General features: G+C 41.2%; 1 protein-coding gene across 1 annotated transcript in view; it reads right to left on the bottom strand.

The window, feature by feature from the left end:
* Positions 1 to 18,861, bottom strand: part of IL23R (interleukin 23 receptor) — a 65,939-nt gene that overhangs the window by 20,452 nt on the left and 26,626 nt on the right. The window contains exon 7 of the mRNA XM_027874113.1: positions 13,277 to 13,433. Coding sequence (XP_027729914.1) covers positions 13,277 to 13,433 — 157 coding nt within the window. The remainder of the gene's footprint in view (positions 1 to 13,276; positions 13,434 to 18,861) is intronic.

Raw genomic sequence — 18,861 nt, forward strand, 5'->3', positions numbered from 1 at the left:
GGCTCCTGAAAGTTACTTCTTTGGGGAAACTCATGGCCAGGGAGAGCTTTGAAAAAATGTTTCCAAGTATTATGTTATCATCCAGTTTGTTATTTGTGGGGATAATGAAACTCTGAGTAGAGCGTGTTCCAGTACAGAGAAAATATTTGTTTCTATTAGGGATACAAAGCTGGGACACTCCGGTCTTACTGCTAGCTTGTTTCTGAAAAGTTCTGAACCAACAGTAACTCTGGCAAAGTGTGTGCTGATAAGAAGAGGCACACATATCACCCAGACTCAGAACGGGGGAGTGGGCTGGGTTAAAAAACAACCAAAGCATCCCAAGAAAAGTCAAAATTATAGTTTTGAGATAATCTTGAAGAGAAGACACATCTTTATTTCTCGAGGAAAACAAGCACTGAAACCACCTGGACCAGAGTCCAACCCCTTCACTTTACTGGTGAGGAAACGGACCCACTCAGAGGTCAAGTGACTTACCCAAGGTCGCACAGCTAGTAAGGTGCAGCGCTATGATCTGAATTTGGGTCTTCTGAATAAATCCAATAGTACTCTTTCAACTACACCACACTCCTGGGTACTTTTAACACTGGTGCTTAAGGCCCTCTGAAATCTGATTCCCCTCTACTTTTCCAGCCTTATTTAACAGACATTTCTTTAATATACACATGTACCTGTACTCTAAACTAAATAATAATAAAAATAATTATAATATAATAATATATTTGTTATTTTTCAGTCATGTCCATCTCTTCATGACCCCATTTGGGCTTTTCTTGGCAAAGATACTGGAGTGGTTTGTCATTTCCTTCTCATTCATACCCAGCGTCACACAGCTAGCAAGTGTCTGAGGCCAGATTTAAACTTGGGATGACGAATCTTCTCGACTCCAAGTTCAGCACACTATCCACTGTACCCCCATAATAACATATTATATAGTAATATATTACTATATAATAATAACAATTCATTTTCCTTGCTTCTTATACATGGTGCTCCATTTCCCATCTCCACGCTCTCACCTTGACTGGCTTCGATGCCTAGAAAGTACTCTTTCCTCACCTCGGCCCTTTAGAAAGTTGAATCTCCTTCAACACTTAGTTCAAGCAAAAGCAGCTAGGTGATCCAGTGGATAGAGTGCTAAACCCAAAGTCAGGAAGATCCAAGTTTAAATCCCACCTCAGACAACTTACTAGCTGTGTGACCCTGGGTAAGTCACTTAATCACTGCCTGCCTCAGTTTCTTCATCTGTAAAATGGGAATAACATTAGTACTTAATGATGGGGTATGGGCCCAAAGTGAGACCTGAGTCCCAATTTGGGTTCCATTTGTCTATGGGCCCTAGAAAACCTTCTGACTGTCCTTAAACTCTCCCACTTGATCAGATCAAGGAGATCTCCCAAGTTCCCCTGAGGCCATGATTCTGTCAACCCAATCCCCCAATTCTGTTACCTTTGACCTAGCCTGGCCCTCCATTGTCTTGCCCGCCTCTGGCCCCAGGCCACTTCCCACACTTGGTCCTATCTAGGCTCCATTTCCCTGGAATTCTATTACCTCATAGAGTACTTGGCCACTCCCTCCCACAGTCTTTCTGTATATAAGGTCCATCTTGTCTCCATTAAGATGCTCAGATTTTCACAGTCTAGTCAATAGCCCACAGATGCTCAGATTCCTTAAGAGTCTGGCTAATATGGCAAGTCTTCAATAAACCGTGTTTTTGGCTGAGAGCAGGCTTGAGTCCAATTCTTTCAGGCAGGAGCCTCGTGTTGTGATTTTGGGATTCCAGGACCCCTAAGCTCTAGACCTCATCATATGGTTCCCTAACTGGGAACTTACCTTATAGGGTTATTGTAAAGATCAAATGAGATAGGAACACAGCAGGTGCTATTAAAACGCTAGTTATTATTGTCATTATTTTTATATATGTACAGGGATTTGCAAACATTAAAAGTCCTATGTAAATCCTTGTTTAAAAAAGACTTAAGCCAAGTGCCACCTTCTCCATGAAGCCTTCCAGGATCTCCCCAGCTGCTAGAGCTTCCCCATTCCCCAGTACCGACTTTGTATACCGCATACATGCATGCATGCACTGCTATGAGTCTCTGGAGGAGAGTGTGAGGCTGACAACTTCGGCTGCTCTGCCTCACTTTAATCTAGTTCATGGGCAAGTCAAGACATCACCTTGGGACATCACTGGTCCTCTTTGAGAAGGACAAACAACTTCTCCCCCAGTAGAAAGGAAGCTCCTTGAGGGCAATGACTTTCATTTTTGCCTTCATATTCTCAGCACCCAGAACACCTTCTTGGCACATGCTAAGTACTTTATTACTTCTATTATTGACTTACTGAAATTTTTAATGAATTTTTTAGTGCTTTTTTAGTGAATTTTTTGCTATTTTAGTAAAGATGTTTTTTGTGCCCATAGTGAAGGCAAAACAACAATTGTGTAATCATAACAATAAAAAACACTTTCCTGTTACTGCTAAGATGGGCTATGTTTTAAATACGTGCTATTTTTTATAAAAGTGCCTCCCTAGAGGAGTTATAAAGGAATTAGAATCTCCCCGATGGCATTTGGAGGGGAAGTCCACTAAGCTGGAACAGTCCACGGTAGATGCTACTTAATTAGCTGCGTGACCCTGGACTAGTACCTTCACTTTTGGGAGCTCTGGTCTTCCCCAAGACTGACTTAGAGCTCATTTGCGATCCAGGTGATAGAAGGACTGGTAGAACACAAAAGGTTTCTGTCACTCACTGGAAGCTGCAGCAGTTTGTGAAAGAAACATTTAAGAAATAACTGACATTCAAGCAGCCCTTTAAACTTGGCCAAGCCATTAACAGACGTTACTTCATTCCAGCCAACAACCACGGGAGGTGGGTCTGGGGATGAGCTGGAGCAGGAAATGGCAAACCACTCCAACAGCCTTGCCAAGAAAACCCCAAATGAGGTCACGGAGAGTGGGGCATGACTGAAACACGACTAAACAACTGCTCTGGGTATGATTCCCCCTTTTTCCAGATAGTTAAACTGAGGCTCCTAAAGGTGAAATGAATTGCCCCTGCTCACACAGTGAATAAGGACAAGAGGCAGCATTTGAACCTGGGGCTTTCTGACTCGAAAGTCAGGATTCTCTCTCCTCTCAACTACGGCTGGGCAGGGCACAGAAGGCTTAGTGAGATCGTGAGGTTTTGTGAGACCAGAAAATGCAGTCTAATCGCTTTGCTCTTACATGTCCTGATGTAGAGAAGGGTTGAGAGAAAGAAAAAAAAAAAAAGCCAACCTGGAAAAAAAAATCCCTGCAGACTGAACCATCATTAAAACACTGTCTCTGTGGGAACCTTTGCGACTGCAAGTAGCAACAAAACCTTCTCCTGGGAAACAGGCAACTTAATTAGTTACTGTAAATTTGCCAGCCCGTTCCCTCCCAGCCTCTGCCTTCTCATTAAAGGGATAATAATCCCTAAGTACTTCCTCCATTAGAGCGGTGAAATCGACAACATCTCCAAGGAGACTGAACTTTCTCCGCTGCTGTCAGAACTGTTGAATTCTGATTCCTTCAACATTTAAGTTTGCATTTGTCTTTCTATGATGACAAACTATATCAGGATAATAGATTTAGAACTCATAGGAACCTTGGGGATCCTCGAGCCCTTCTTCCTTTATTTTACACAGGAGGAAGCTGAGGGCCAGAGAGGTTAATGACAATTTGTAAGTATCAGAGACAGGATTTGAACCCAGTCCCTCCAAATCCAGAAACCAGTTCATGTTCTACTATATATCAATTTGCCTCTAACACCTTCTGTGCTTGCTATTACATTTCCCCATATATTATTCTTAGGACAACCATGAAAGATAGATGCTGTTACTATCCCCATGTTACAGATGAGGAAAGTAAGTAACTTACCCAGGGTCACACAGCTAAGTATTTGAGGCAGGATTAGAATATAAGTCTTCTTAATTCCAAGTCTAACACTATATCTACTGTACTATCTAGCTGCCTTTCCTTAATATGATAAACAATATCAATTTAAAAAATGGGATTTGTAATGATGTATAATGGGGGGAAAAACTAGAGGGCTTTCTAATAAGATCAGTGTAAAGCAAGGATGTCCATTGTCACCACTAGTATTCAATATGGTTCCAGAAATATTAGTTTTGTAATAAGACAAGGAAAAAAACTGGGATAAACATAGGCAAAGAGGAGGCAAAATTACCTCTTTGATACTAGCTGTGTGGCCTTGTCACATTAACCCCGATTGCCTCACTAAAAAAAAAAAAACAAACAACAAAATTACCTCTTTGCAATTACGGAAAAAAAAAAAACAGTAGTTTCATTAAAGAAGTAGATTGTAAAATAAATGCAGAAAAATCATCAGCTTTTCTGTTTTTTACTCACAAAATTCAGCATGAAGTGACAGAAAAATAGACATTTCTTTCAAAATAACTTCAAAATGTATAAAGTATCTGGGAGTCATCCTACCAAGACACTCTCAGCATATAAATGAATACCACTAAAACACTATTTAGAAAAATAAAGGGAGATAAATAATTGGAAAGATATTCATCATTCACAGTTGATCTATTTCAATATGATGAAAATGACAATATTATAAAATTAATTCATAGATTTAGTACCTTTCCAGTGAAACTGCCAAGGGGCTAATTTATCAAACTAGACAAACTGATAAAAATTAATCTGAAGGAATAAAAAGGTCAATAATCTCGATGGAAATAACAAAATAAAGTAGGAATAAAGGAACCAACATTACCAGACATCAAATTGTACTACAAGTGAGCAATAATTAAAACTGTTTGGTATTGGTTTAAAAAAAATAAATTGAAGAATGGAATAAATGAGGTAAGTAAGACCCAAAGTAATTGAATATTGAAGCCCCAGTGTTTGATAAATCCAAGGACACCAACTACTAGAGTGAAGATTCACTATATGACAGAAATTTCTGTGAAAATTGTAAAGCAGTTTGGAAGAAATTAGGCCAACATTTTATACCTTATATCACAATGATCTCCAGATAGGTATAAATTTTAAATATAAAATGCCACATCATTTAAAAAAATTAAAAGAGAATAGGAGGATCTATCTCCTCTCAAATCTCTCAAAATAGAAATTATGCAACAAAGATAAAACAATGTCAGCCATCTTGATGGTCTAGAACACCCAAAATCTAAAATGAGGTAAAAAATAAAAAACAAACATCCATTAACTGATACTTCCTGACCCTGAGCTCACTCAGCATCCCTCCTCTACTTCCCATGCTACCAATAGTAAGAATATACTAGCAGACCCAAGGATCCAACACAGACTTACAACAAAACCTGCCTCCCTACCCTGACACCCTCCTCCCCTTTCCAGTGCTACAGAGAACCCTGTCTCCAGGCTGTAGCAGTTTGCCAGGGCCATGACAGTCAGCCAACACTGCTGTAGCCTTTCAGAAGCAAAAACCTGCTGGGGGCCACAACCCAGTAGCACTAGTGCAGCAAAACTTTGAATTGTTGGTGCTAGGCCATAGAAGTAAAGGATAGAGGAAACAGGACAGGGCACAGAGTGTGTGTCAGTGTTGAGGAAGAGGGAGCTGTATAGCTCTCCACCAAGCCTTAGGGAAAGGACACAGCATCTATCTGGGTCTAGTTCTGACCATTCAAAAGTCACCTGGGGCAGAGACCTAGGCTTGTAACCCATGAATTGTCCAGTGTGAGAGGAAGCTGAGATATTTAGAAAACCAAAGAAACTGACTTCCAAGGAGAGAGTCAGAGTGTGAATGGGGGAAGATCAGAGGTGGGAGTGGGGGGATTGAAATTACCAAAGATCTCAAGAAGAAGAAAACTCAAAGACCTTGAACATAAGTGGATAAACCAGCAGGTTAAATATTAACAATAAAAGAAAATCTGGCTTCCACATCTGGTAAACAAGTTCAGGAATCTATGAAAAAATATTGCAAAGCAAAGGAACATTTGATAAGACAGAGGACCCTATGGAATTGAAGAGAACATGAAATCGCAACACATTGTTCCTCAGTAATTCAGAAGAGAAATGAGAATTATGAGAGCAGAATATATGGTCTGCATAGCAAAAATTATGAGCAGAATAGGAAAACTGGAATCTGCGATGGCAAGTCCTGCCAAAGAAACTAAAGAAAGAACAACAGATTGGGAATGCAAATAATCAGAAGTAAATGACAATCTAGAAGAAGAAAAGCAGAAAAAACAACATTAAAAGAAAATATACTCGCCATACAAAAAACATGAATGGGTAGTTTTCTTTTTTCCTTTTGAAAATTTTTATTGATGTGTTTTGTTTTTACATTATAAACATATATGGATTTTTTCTGCTTTGTGAGATATATCTTGTAATAAAATAAAACAATTACATGAAACTAATAATACGGTGACCTCATCTGCAACATTCTACATCTCTAGCACCACCTCCATCTCTCTTTTTAATAAGTTAACAGTAATCTATATTCTCTCCCTTTCTACCCCTCATCCTACTGGAAAAAAAAGAAGAGAAAAACAAATTTGCTGTATACAAAAATATATATGAGAGTTGCAAAGAAGATGAAAAAGGAAAATGACAAATGTTGGAGGGGCTGTGAGAAAACAGGCACATTAATGTACTGTTGGTGGATCTATGAATGGGCACAGCTACTCTGGAAAAACAAATGGAATTATATCTAAACAGTTATTAGACAGTGAGAATCAATGACCCAGTTATACCACCACTAGGACTATATCCAAAAGAGATCATTTTTAAAGAGGAAAAAGTCTTAGTTGTATGAAAATATTTCTAGCAGGGTTTTTTTTTTTGGTGGTGGCAAAAACCCTGGAAAATAAGGCAATACCCACCAACTGAGGAATTGCTGAATAAATTGTGATGTGTAAATGTGACAGAATTCTATTGGGATGTAAGAAATCAGGGAATAGGTGAATTCACAGAGACATGAAGAGACTTCTATGAGCTGATATGGAGTGAAGCCGGATATCAGCAGATATGGAACAAAACCAGGAGAATAGTATATAACATCAATATGATAAAAACAAACAATTTTGAGGACTTTTGTAAACTGACGAAGAATGAAATGAGCAGAACCAGGAGAACAATTTATACAATGACAACGGCACTCTCAAGATAAACAACTTCGAAAGACTTCAAGAACTCTGGTGAATAGTTAGCTTTCAAATGCAAACCTGCAAGCTGTCAAGAACCATCTGGAAAAATGTTCCAAATCATTAATAATGAGAGAAATTCAAATGAAAACAACTCTGAGGTTTCACTCCTCATCCATCAGATTGGCAAGGATGAGAAACATCAATCCTGGAGGGGCCATGGAAAGACAAATACAGGAACACAAGGTTGGCAGAGCTACTAAATGGTCTACCCATACTGGGAAATAATTTAGAATTATACTAAAAAAGTTACAAATTGCAGATGAGCTTTGACTCAACATTACTGCAATAAGGTATCTATTGCAAGAGGTAAAAGTCAGGAGAAGTCCCATATATACAGCAACAAGATAGCTCAGTAGATGGAATGTTGGACCCTCAAGTCAAGAAAATCTGAGTTCTCTAGCTTCATGCACTTAATGGTTTTGTGATCCTAGCAAATTACTTAATATCTGCCTCAGTTTCCCCATCTGTAACGGGGATGATAATAAAGCCTATCTCTCAGAGGTGTTGTGAAGATGAAATGAGATAAATCTGTCAAGCACTAAGCACAGTACTAGGAACGTTGTTGTTCGGTCGCTTTAGTTGTGCCTGACTCTTTGTGATCCCATTTGGGATTTTCTTGGCAAAGATACGGGAGTGGTCTGCCATTTTCTTTTTAAGTTCATTTTGCAGATGAGGAAACTGAGGCAAACAGGGTTAAATGACTTGCCCAGGGTCACACCTGCCATAGTAGGTGTTTAATAAATGTCTGTTCTCTTTCTATGCAAAAATACTTAGTGTAGCATTTTTATTAGTAGCAAAGAAATGGAAGGAAAGTGGTCTCCCATTAATTGGGGATGTACAAATTTTGGAATATGAATGTACTTAAATGTTACTGAATTATTAGAAATAACTCATATGAAGGATACAGAGAAACTTGAGGATTACTTGTATGAATGGATATATATAGAGTGAAGTAATCAAAAGTGGGAGAACGATTTACATATAGACCAAAATAATGTAAAGGAAAATCATGTTGAAAGGCTCTGGAACCCTGCCAAATGCAGTAAGTCATCAGTACATCTGGGGATGCCTCTTGGTGGGCAGACAGTGCACTACAGGGACAGAATGTAGTATACGTGTTCCGATACCGTCAATGTGTGGATTTTTTCTTGCTTGGCTGTACTTATTTGTTATAAGTCAGGATTGCAGGGTGGGAGAGAGAAATGGTTATGTGGTGTCAAAGGGGAAATGATGTCAGAATAGAAAAAAAATCAACAACATTTGAGAAAAGAAAAAATAAAACTGGAGGGGGGGCGCCAGGTAACTTGATTATGAATGTTTCTAATATCCCGTATTTGGTATTATTTCAGGAATGGCTATAAAGAGGACTCTGGCCCCCAAATATCCCATGAGTTTGCCAATGCCTAAAAAATATACAATTAGAGATTAATTTTATTTTTGTTTCAGACTTAGTCTCCTATTAAAATGCAAATACTCCTTAAAGTCGGGGTTCTTAGCCTTTTCTGTGTCAAAAACGAGCACTTTTTTTCCCATCCAAGTTCCCAGGCCCCCTGAAATCTATCTACAGATTCAGTAGCTTTAAAGTACTAGTGGGTAGAGCATGCTAGATTTGGAATGAAAAAAAAAAAAATCCAAGCTTCAATCCCACCTGATTCCAGCTATCTGCATTGTCCTGGGTGAGTCACCTCACCTTTGAGAATCTCAATTTCCTCATCTATAAAATGTGGCTTATAACCCCCTTCCTTCCAAACCAAGGGGCTGGTTGCAGACATCCAGTGAAACAGCCTGTGAAACTTACAGCAAATCTTAAAGGGCTCTGTAAATGTCAGCTCTTAGTGCCCTGAAACTCAATGTTCCAGCCGAGCTGGGCTCGCGGTGTTTCCCATGGTCCACATTCCATCTCTGGACAGATTTCCCCCTCCCCCCCCACCGGACTCCTTCCTTAACACTACCTTCCAGAATCCTTATCTTCTTTCAAAGCCCAGCTCCGGAGCCACGCCCTCGGCTAAGCCTCCTCTGCCCCCTAAAGGGTTACTTTCTCCTTCCAGAAGTTACCTTGTATTTATTTGCAAATTTAAAGCCAGATAGGACGTTAGAGATCCTCTCCTCCCTCCTTCCGGAGAAGAAGGGCAGAAGCCCAGAGAGGAGGGAGTGATTTGCCCAACACTGCACAGAGGAAGCTATTCTGTGCCCTTTCCCTTGTACCATGGGTGTGTTATGTCATTCCTCAGTGGGACAAATGCCAGCTCTCTGAGTCAAGAACTGTTCCGAATTTTGCACACACAGCTCCGTGACTCACATGTAGATGGTGCTTGATAAGAGTTTTTTGAGGTTTGGAGTTCTTAGTCATTCACACCTTAGTATGAATGAAGTTGTAAATTCTTAAGAGTAGCATTTGATAGTAGAGGGGGGAATATATAGTATAACAGGGATTCTTAAACTGGGGGCCATAAACTTTTTTAAAAAAAATTTTTTTGGTAATGATTTCAGTATAATTGGCTTACTTTGTGGTCCTCTATTTTATTTATGTATTTAAAGACATTATTCTGACAAGAGGTCCATGGGTTCCGCTGAACTGCCAAAGACTGGGTGCATGACCAAAAAAAAGGGTAAGAACGCTTTACTGAAGAGGTGGGGGCCTAAGTGTGCAGAATGTTGCCTACGTTGTCTAGTGTGTTGATTGGATTTACTGAACTCTGTGTGTGTGTTTCTATTTTAAATCCTTATTAAAGGGGAAGGCTTTCTGGGTGAATGGGGGGGCATATTTGGAATTGAATGTTATTAAAAAAAAAAAGACATCAACAACAAAAGAAAAAAAACCATGTTCCTAAATGAGAGATCAGCCAATTCAATTATGCCAGCAGACTTTCCTGTTTTCTTGCCAGAGTTTCTTTATAAATGAGTTGGCCCTTAGTAAACTGCATTAACTCTTTGTCTAAAACTGTGAAAAGTTAGAGGCCCAGCCAAGTGGCTTTGGGGCTTGGGTGGGAGGGCATGTAATCTGTATTGTATGTCTGAGTCACCAGCTTGCCCATGGAACTGGGTACAGTAGAGGGAGTGGTACCCAGTGATGCTGTTCCCCAGCGTAAGGTACCTGTTCTCTCATGCCTTCAGGAACAGAGCCTTCTTCTTTGGCCCTGCACCCCCTCTTTCCTCAAGGACCAATATAAATTCCTCTTTTTGTCACCTATTTCCCTCCCTGCACTCCGAGGTCCAGCCAAAGTTCTCTGCTCACTGCCCCTCACCCTCAGGAGTTAGTCTGCTACATGGAGAAGATGCTGGATCTGGAGTCTGCCTCGCTGGATTTGAATGCCTGGCTGGCTCTGCCCCATAGCTGACTGACTTTGAGGAAGCCTCTTCCGTTTCTTGCCTGTAAAATTCAGGGGTTGGGCTAGCTGACCTCAAAGGTCCTTCCCAGCTCCAAACATACAATGCTGGGATCATACAGAAATATAGCTAATGTAGCTGAATGTCAGAAAGGAAATTAAGGTCCAATGAATCAGAACCATGTATGAGGCATGGATTGATTTATGCTGAAAATATTTGGCTGAGTTGCAATCAGAAATATCACTTGCTGTTTTTGCAGTACATTATGGGGATATTCACACACAGAGAAAACCCTAAAGGCTGTGATGGTCACTGATTTATGAACTATGACTTGAATATTGGCTATTCTTCAACATTAAAAGTATCTAAAATGTTGAGAGAGAGAGAGAGATTCTCCTCTCTTGGTTAGCTAAACTGATCCAGTCAAGCCAAGCCAAGCCAACACACATGCGCTTAAGTTCCAGACCCTTTGCATACCAGCATCAAATTAACGGAATAATCATTATTTATTTATTAATGTGTTATACATAATATTATGTTATATCATTTTATGTTAAGTTATTTTATTATTTATTTGAATATTTCCATATCCAGCCTGTCCCCCAGGATGTACATGGGATTTTTCAAACACAATGTCTATTCAATTACATCGTGCCATTTTTATGCCGTTAATCAATAAAAAATTAAAGTATTGTTTTTAACTTTATATTCCCCCTTTTAAATGTATATTTTGTGTATGTTTTATAATATATACAAGGAACTGTGTGAGGAAAATGGTACCTATATAATTTGTAGGTAAATATACATAAATTGGAGGTGAACGCAGAAATTTTTTTGATTAGATCAAAAAAAGGGTGGCTGTCACCAGCCTAAAGAATGGCCATTCCAAGTTAGCTTCCATTCTTAGGGTTTGGGACCTCAAGACTAGAATGGGCCAAGGAAACATAGAGTCTGAAAATCAAGGATAATTGAATTCAACAAATGTTCATTAAGCATCTAATGTGTGTAAATCACTATGCTGGCTGGTGCAGACACAAAGACATAAACAAAACAGTTTGCCCTTAAACAGCTTACATTCCACTGGTTGATATAATATAAACAGAGATAAGAAAATACAAAATTTAAAATAATTTCCAAAGGGAGAGATTATTAATAACTGAAGGGGAACAGGAAAGGTCTCAAGTAGGAGGTGCCAGTTGGGCTGTCCTTTGATGGAATCAAGGGGCTCTGGGAGACAGAAGTGAGGAGGGAACATATTCCAAGCATGGAGGAAGGACGCTTGGTCCAGAGTCAGGGACATGGGAAATGCCACGTCAAGGATGGTGCACGGCCAGCAGGCCGATGTAACTAAGCCAGAATGTGACTGGACCAGAGTGTGATTGTCGATTACGTGAAAGAAGATCAAAAGGTGTGTGAGATGATGATTTAACACTAGATAAAACAGCCAGGCACTATATTTTGTCTTCAAGACTGCCTTTCTAAGATGTGGGCAGCAGAGGTCGCTCAAGACATTTCAACTCATCCTTGTCTTCCCTCAAAAGCCTGAGGTTCTTAGTTTAGACCAGAATTACAGAACATTAGAGCTGAGAAGGTCTAATTAGAGGTCATCCATCTCCCTCATTTTACAGAAAAGGAAACTGAGATCCAGAGAGGCAACTGTCAGAATACCGTATAATTATATCCGTCCAGTTATTCCAAGGGATCCAAGCATCCCTAAGCGAACTAAGCAATGTCATCATGATCTTTTTTTGCTCCAAAGTTGGGCACAATGACTCAATGAAATAAATAACTGAACATATCTGTTGTGGATGAAACAGATAATAAGTCTTGTACATGGGGTTGTTGGGGTTTTTCAAATCCATGGCAATGCTGTTGTAATCAGTAAAACACGAATTCACTTAAAGCATTACTGATTTCATAGGAGCTTTGTGCCATCATATATCGTCTTGCTCAACGAGAGAGCTGATCTTGAAGTTAAGGGACATGAGTTCAAATGCCATTTTTTCACTTACAATCTGTGTGACCTGGGGAACATCACTTAACCTCTCTCCACCTTCCTTTCCTCTACTATAAAATAAGGGAGTTAAAGTAGCTGGTTTTTCCTAAGCTCCTTCTTTCTCTAAAGCTATGATTCTACTATTTTACTAAAAATATGACTATTGTCATGTGAGATAGCAGGATTTTTTTTAATTTTCAAAAGGTGGGAAAATATATTAATAACATTTAGAGAGCGTAGTACAGTAGAGTCAGAGAAAGTAGGTTCAAAACCTGCCTGTAATGTTTACCACCTATGGAACTTTGGGCAAGCCATTTAATTTCCCTGGCCTCAGTTTCCTCGTCTGTAAAATGAAGACACGAAACTAGATGGCCCTGAAGAGCATGTCTACCTCCAGATCTGTATAATATTTATATAGTCAGTTTATAAAATCTATGTAATCTAACTTGGTCCTCACCACAATGCTGTAAAATTTCTGTCCATTTGGCAGATGAGAAAACTGAGGCTAAGAGAGGTTAAGTGACTCGTCTAGGGTCAAATGGCAATTCAATATCTTACATAAGATTCTAAGCCCTGGACTACCTTGATTGCAAGCCCAAGGCTCTATCTGCTGTGGCATGTTGGGAATCTTGAAAATATCTTTGGCAATGATTACCAACTAGAGAGTGAGGAGCGGAAAACTCAACATGTAATGGGTCCTCCTAGAGAAAACAAAGGCAGACGTAAAGGTGAAGGAGAAGGAGCTGAATTAAACCCCCTGAAGAGCTCACCTGCTTCTGGGGTTGTGTGGAAAAAGGGCACGCTCCACTCCCGCCCGTACCTCCTCCCAGGCTGTCGACATCGGGCTTGAAACGCGTACTTGGTGCTGGGTTCCAGATTGTACTCTGTGTGTTGCACTGACGTCGAGGTGGTTTCTAGTTCTTTGACCTGAAATTGAGGAACAGGCAGATTGAGACTCAGGAAAAGCTTCCCAGCAAATAGCCGTCCAAAGGCAGAAAGAGTTGCGGGGGAGAGAAGGGGTGTCCCTCCCTGCCGGGTCATGAAGCGCGGACTGGTTGACCCCTTGCTGGGTGTGTGATAGAAGGGATTCTTGTTCAGGTACGGGTGGGAGTAGCTAGCTAGTCATGACGTCATATCAAGCATCCGTTAACAAGCGTTTATGAAGTGCTGACTGTGTGCTGGGAAAAGTGCTGAGCACAAAGACGAAAATGAAACAGTCCTGTCCATTCTAACGAAGGAGACAACGGACGCAGAAATAGCTACATAAAGATACGTAGATTGGTTACAAAATAACTGCAGAGGGAGAGGCTCCAGGAAAGGTCTCTGGCAGAAAGTGGGATTTGAGCTGGGTTCTGGAGGACATGGAAGACAGGAGGCATCGATGAGGAAGCGTTAGAGACAAAATGAGGAAATAGGTTAATAAAAACCTCCCGAGAGAGTAAAGTACAGAGTGCTCTATATATAATTATGCTTCAAGCTTTCGAGTGTGGAAAAAACAAGCTGTTCTATACTCTGAGCTTTGCAGTAATAGTAATAGCTGGTAAATAATAATGATAATAATTGCTAGCATAGAGAGAAAGCTTTAAGGTTGGCAAAGAACTTTTTATATGGTGTCTCATTTGATCTTCACAACAACCCTATTAAACGGGCACCATTATTATGCCCATTTTACAGATGAGGAAACTGAGGATTAAAGGTTAATTGAATTGCCCAAAGACACCTAGACTAGTGGCAGGATTTGAACTCGGATCTTCCTCCAGGTTCAGTGCTAATAACGAAAAACAACAACAATAATAAGCATTTATGTGGCTCTTTAAGGGTTGCAAAGCACTTTACAATTATTATCTCATTTGATCCTCACAATCCTATAATGTAGGTGCTATTGTTATCCCCATTTTGCAGATGAAGAGACTGAGTTTCTGAAGTTAAATGCCTTGCCCAGAGACATTTAGCTAGTAAACATCTGAGGTAGGATTTACACTCATGTCTCCTTGACCCCAAGTCCAGAATTCTATGCACTAGGCCACCTAGCTGCTCTTCAATAGCTTTTCAAGGTTCACAAAGCATTTTACAAATATTATCTCATTTGATTGGCAAAACAACCCTGAGAGAGAGGTGCTGTTATTATCAAATTAGCCCTAGTGATTTATTGGGAAATCTGAGGTGAGATAGACAAGTTCAGGTACAAGTTCATGAAAAGTTCAGCCATGCTTTGGGGAGGGGGGAAGACTCATTAGCTTTCCCCAACTCCCACCCCCTCCCTGCAGTGAAGACTGATTGTTTTGAACCAGTTATTTTATTCTTAGAAAACATATTAAATGGAAATTATGCTTTGCATGACTCCACATGTATAATTGCTATCATATTGTATGCCTTCTCAATGGCTGGGGGAGGAAGGGAGAGAATTTGGAACTCAAATTTTTAAAAAATGAATGTTAAAAATAAATAAATGAAATATATTATAATTGCTAACATTTTTAGAACTCTAAGCCTTTCAAAATCCTTTATACACTTTTTTCTCATTTGCCCCTCACAACCACTGAAAGGTATGGTTATTTCCATTCCATTTCACAGAGAAGGAAACAGACTAAGATTCTTCCATGATCAAACAACCAGCAAGTCTGGGAAGCACATAAATTATGGGCAGCTCAGCTTCCTTAGTTTTCCCTCTCAGAGGATCTCCCATTAATCCTACAGAAATCTCATTTGTAGATGTTTGCATGTTGTCTTTCTCATTTGACTGGGAGCTCCCAGAGGGCTGGGTCTGTTTTTGCTTTTCTTTGTGTCCCTAGCACTTAGCATAGTGCTGGGCACAGAGTAGGTGCTTCATAAATTCTTATTGACTTGACTCATTTCCTAAAGTGTAATTCTTCCCACCTCTGCTAAGGCAAGTGTCTAGTTTTACTGCTCCACGGTTCCCTCCATTCCCCCATCACTGAAATTACTTTGTATTTGTGTTACATATACTCATCTGTCATGTTTCAATCCTGTAGAATCAATTAACAAGCCTTTAGATGTCAGGGATTATTTTGTTTGTATATTTGGGGTCCCCAGGACCTAGAACAGTACCTGGCACATAGTAGGTGGTCAGCTGATTTGTGACTATGTGTCAACTACCCCTCTCAGCCCATTTAATCTCCTGGATACCCCTAGACACCAGATCTTGCTTTATAAAGCTCTGGCCAGAAACTCAGAAGGAAACAACGAAGGTTGATATCACTAAAATGACCAAACTGGATCCCCCCAAATTGCAGCCTAAGCTGAAGGCAGACTTCTGGAGAGCAGTGGCCATTGGCTTTACAGTCAGAACACTTTGCTGAAAATTCCGTCTTTTACTAGTAATATGTGGGACTTTGGGCAATATACTTTACCTCAATGGACTTCAGGTTGCTGATTCAATTCAACTCTGTAGCATTTATTGTTAGATTTTTTTATTATTATTTTTTTGCTGAGGCAATTGGGGTGAAGAGTCTTGCCCAGTCACACAGCTAGTAAGTCTTATATGTCTGAGGGCAGATTTGAACTCAGGTCTTCCTGACTTCAGGGCCGGTGCTCTACTCACTGCGCCACCTAGCTGCCCCATCTATAAGCATTTATTATTTGTCTTCTGTGTGCTGGGCATTAGGGATACAAAAAAAATTTGGAATATTTCCTGCCCTCAAGGAGTTTGCCTTCTTCTGGAGGAAAACAACATGTCCACTGATAAATACATAGAAAATGAGTCCAGAGTCATTTCAGAGAGAAAGAAGAGCTCTAACTATAGGAGGCAGGGCTTGAGCCCAGCCTTGCAAGGAGTTAGGAATTCCAAGAGGTGGAGATAAGGGAGAGAGAATCCCAAGTATGGGGAAGAATCTATACAAAGATAGAGGCTGAGATGGTGTGCCATGCATAAGGAAAAGTAATCAGGCCAGTTTGGCCAGAGTCTGGTCAGTGTGCCAGGAAGCCACATATGTGCACTTGTTGGGGAAAGATGAGCTGAAGTCAGAGGGAGCATTTATTAAGGACCTACTATGTGCTGGGCACTGTACCAAGTGCTGCAGATACAAAGAGAAGTGAAAACATGTTCCCTTCCCTCAAAGAGCTCATATTCGAATGGCACAAACAACGTGCAAATAACTGGGCACACGCAATCTGTAAAACGAAGGATAATTTCAGAGGAAAGGCACAAACAGAAGGGGACACCTGGGCAAGGCCTCTAGCAGAAGGTAGCATTTGAGGGGAGTCTTGAGGGAGCCAGGGAAGCCCTGAGATGGAGGGTGGGGTAGGGTGAGCATGCCAGGCATGGGGGAGAGCTGGGGGAAATGTCCAGAATAGGGAGATGGAGGGTCTTGTCTAAGGAACTGCAAAAAGAGCAAGGTTGCTGCATCGTTGGGGGGGGGGGGGGGGGGGGAAAAAGGGGAAAAAGGGGGGGGGCCAAGTTTTAAGGGGCTTTAACAGCCAGAGGTGATCTTGAAGGTGATCGAGGCCCCTGATGCACATTGAATGGAAAGGGGTGCAGTGGTCAGACCTGTGCCTTCAGAAGCTCAAGTTGACAGTTGAGTGGACGATGGACCAGAGTGTTTCCCTCCTCTCCACCCCCACCCCCCACCCCCTGCCCTCAACTATTGCAATAGTCCAGGCAGGAGGTGAAGACGGTCTGCACCACAGTGAGGGCCGTGTCAGAGGAGAGAAGGGGGCAAATGTGAGAGACGTAGAGAAAGTAGAATGGAAAAGACTTGGATCGGATAGATTGGATATTGGGGGGTGGGGGTCAGTAAGAGGGTGGAGTCAAAGATGACCTGAGGCTTGGCCTGCGTGACTGAGCCGATGGTGGTGTAAGGAAGCAAGCCCGAGAGGGAAGGGCTTTCAACTCCAAGGGGAGGGGTTTGTGTTTGATCTTAGAAGCGATAGGCAGGTCCTGAGACCCTGGAGGAGAGGAGAGATCGTGCTTCTGAGGCCCTTAGGCAGCCCGGGGGAGGAGGGGCTGTAGAAAACAGAGAGAAGACCAGAGAGGTGGCTCCTACCCCACGCAGTCCGTGTGAGAGGCGCGGAGAGCCTGGGGCGCCGGCGATGGGAGCGGCAAAGAAGGGGAGGTGGGAGATGCTTTGGAGATGAAAAAATTGAGGATGGCTGGAAGGTGTGGAGCCGTCGATTAAAAGAGCAGCTATCCCATCCACAGAGGCGGTGAAATTAGGAAGACGGACAGAGGGAGGGGAAGGGAACGGGCCCATTTCGGACACGCGGCCCTCCTATGAGACTTTTTTCACCTCCTCTCACATTCAGTTCTTCATTTTAAAATGTCGGAGCCTGTCTACACCTCTCTCTGTTGTCCTTCGGTGACTCACAAATCTAATTCTCCAGGGACGTTTATGATGGGTCAATAATAGAATGTCACTGCAACTAAGGGTCGCCTAAGGTCGCTCCCTGCTCTAAAATGCCATGAAATCTTACGGCTCTTATCCCGAGCCAAGAATATTGGGAACAAGATAACTTAGTTGTAAACCCATTCAAAATTCTTAGGGGGTTCCAGAAGTAGGATTATATTCCTCAATGAAGGGAATTCCCAGTGTGGAAACTCCTCTGTCTATCAACTTTTTGCAACTTATTGTCTCAGAATGTTGCCGGGGGTGGGGGCACTGAGGATTAAATAATATTAATAACTAGCATTATTTTGAGCTTCAAATTTCACAATTTACTCAACGTATTAACTCATTTTATCTTCACAACAACTTGGGAGGTATTGTACTTATTTTACAGATGAGGAAACGGAGGTCGGCAAAGGTTAAGTGACTTGCCCAGGGTCACACAACTGGTAAGTGTCTGAGATGGGATTTGAACTCAGGGCTTCCTGATTCTAGGTCCAGTACTCTACCTAGTTACCACAAAGTCACTCTGCCAGAGACAGGACTTGAACCCATACTTTGTGGGGCCAGCTTTCTGTCTATTATGCTGCTGTCTAGTATATACCAGGAACCTAATAAATGTTTGTTGAATGAGTGATTGACCTGCATAAGGTCATTTTAAGAATGAAATTTAAAAATATTTTGTTAGCAAAGGGTAATAGTGATTTCGTCCAATAGGCAAGAACCAAATTTCAGAATTTGATGCTCAGAACCTTGTTATAAAAGTGTGTGTGTGTGTGTGTGTGTTCATAGAACAGGAGCTGGGAATCCTCAATTCTAGTCCTAACGTCATTATTAACTCTCTGTGTGATCTGAGGTCAGTCACATCATTTCTCAGAGCCTTGGTTTTTTCATCTGTAAAAGAAGGTCAGAGATGGATGGCCTCAAGGTCCCTTGGAACGCTGTCATATAAACCCAGACCATCGAAAGGTTCTCGGCACCACTAGGTGGAGACAGAGTACAAGAATGCCTTC

The sequence above is a fragment of the Vombatus ursinus genome, unplaced genomic scaffold (assembly GCF_900497805.2).
Source record: "Vombatus ursinus unplaced genomic scaffold, bare-nosed wombat genome assembly UNPS02014804.1, whole genome shotgun sequence".
In the NCBI taxonomy this organism is placed as follows: Eukaryota; Metazoa; Chordata; class Mammalia; order Diprotodontia; family Vombatidae; genus Vombatus; species Vombatus ursinus.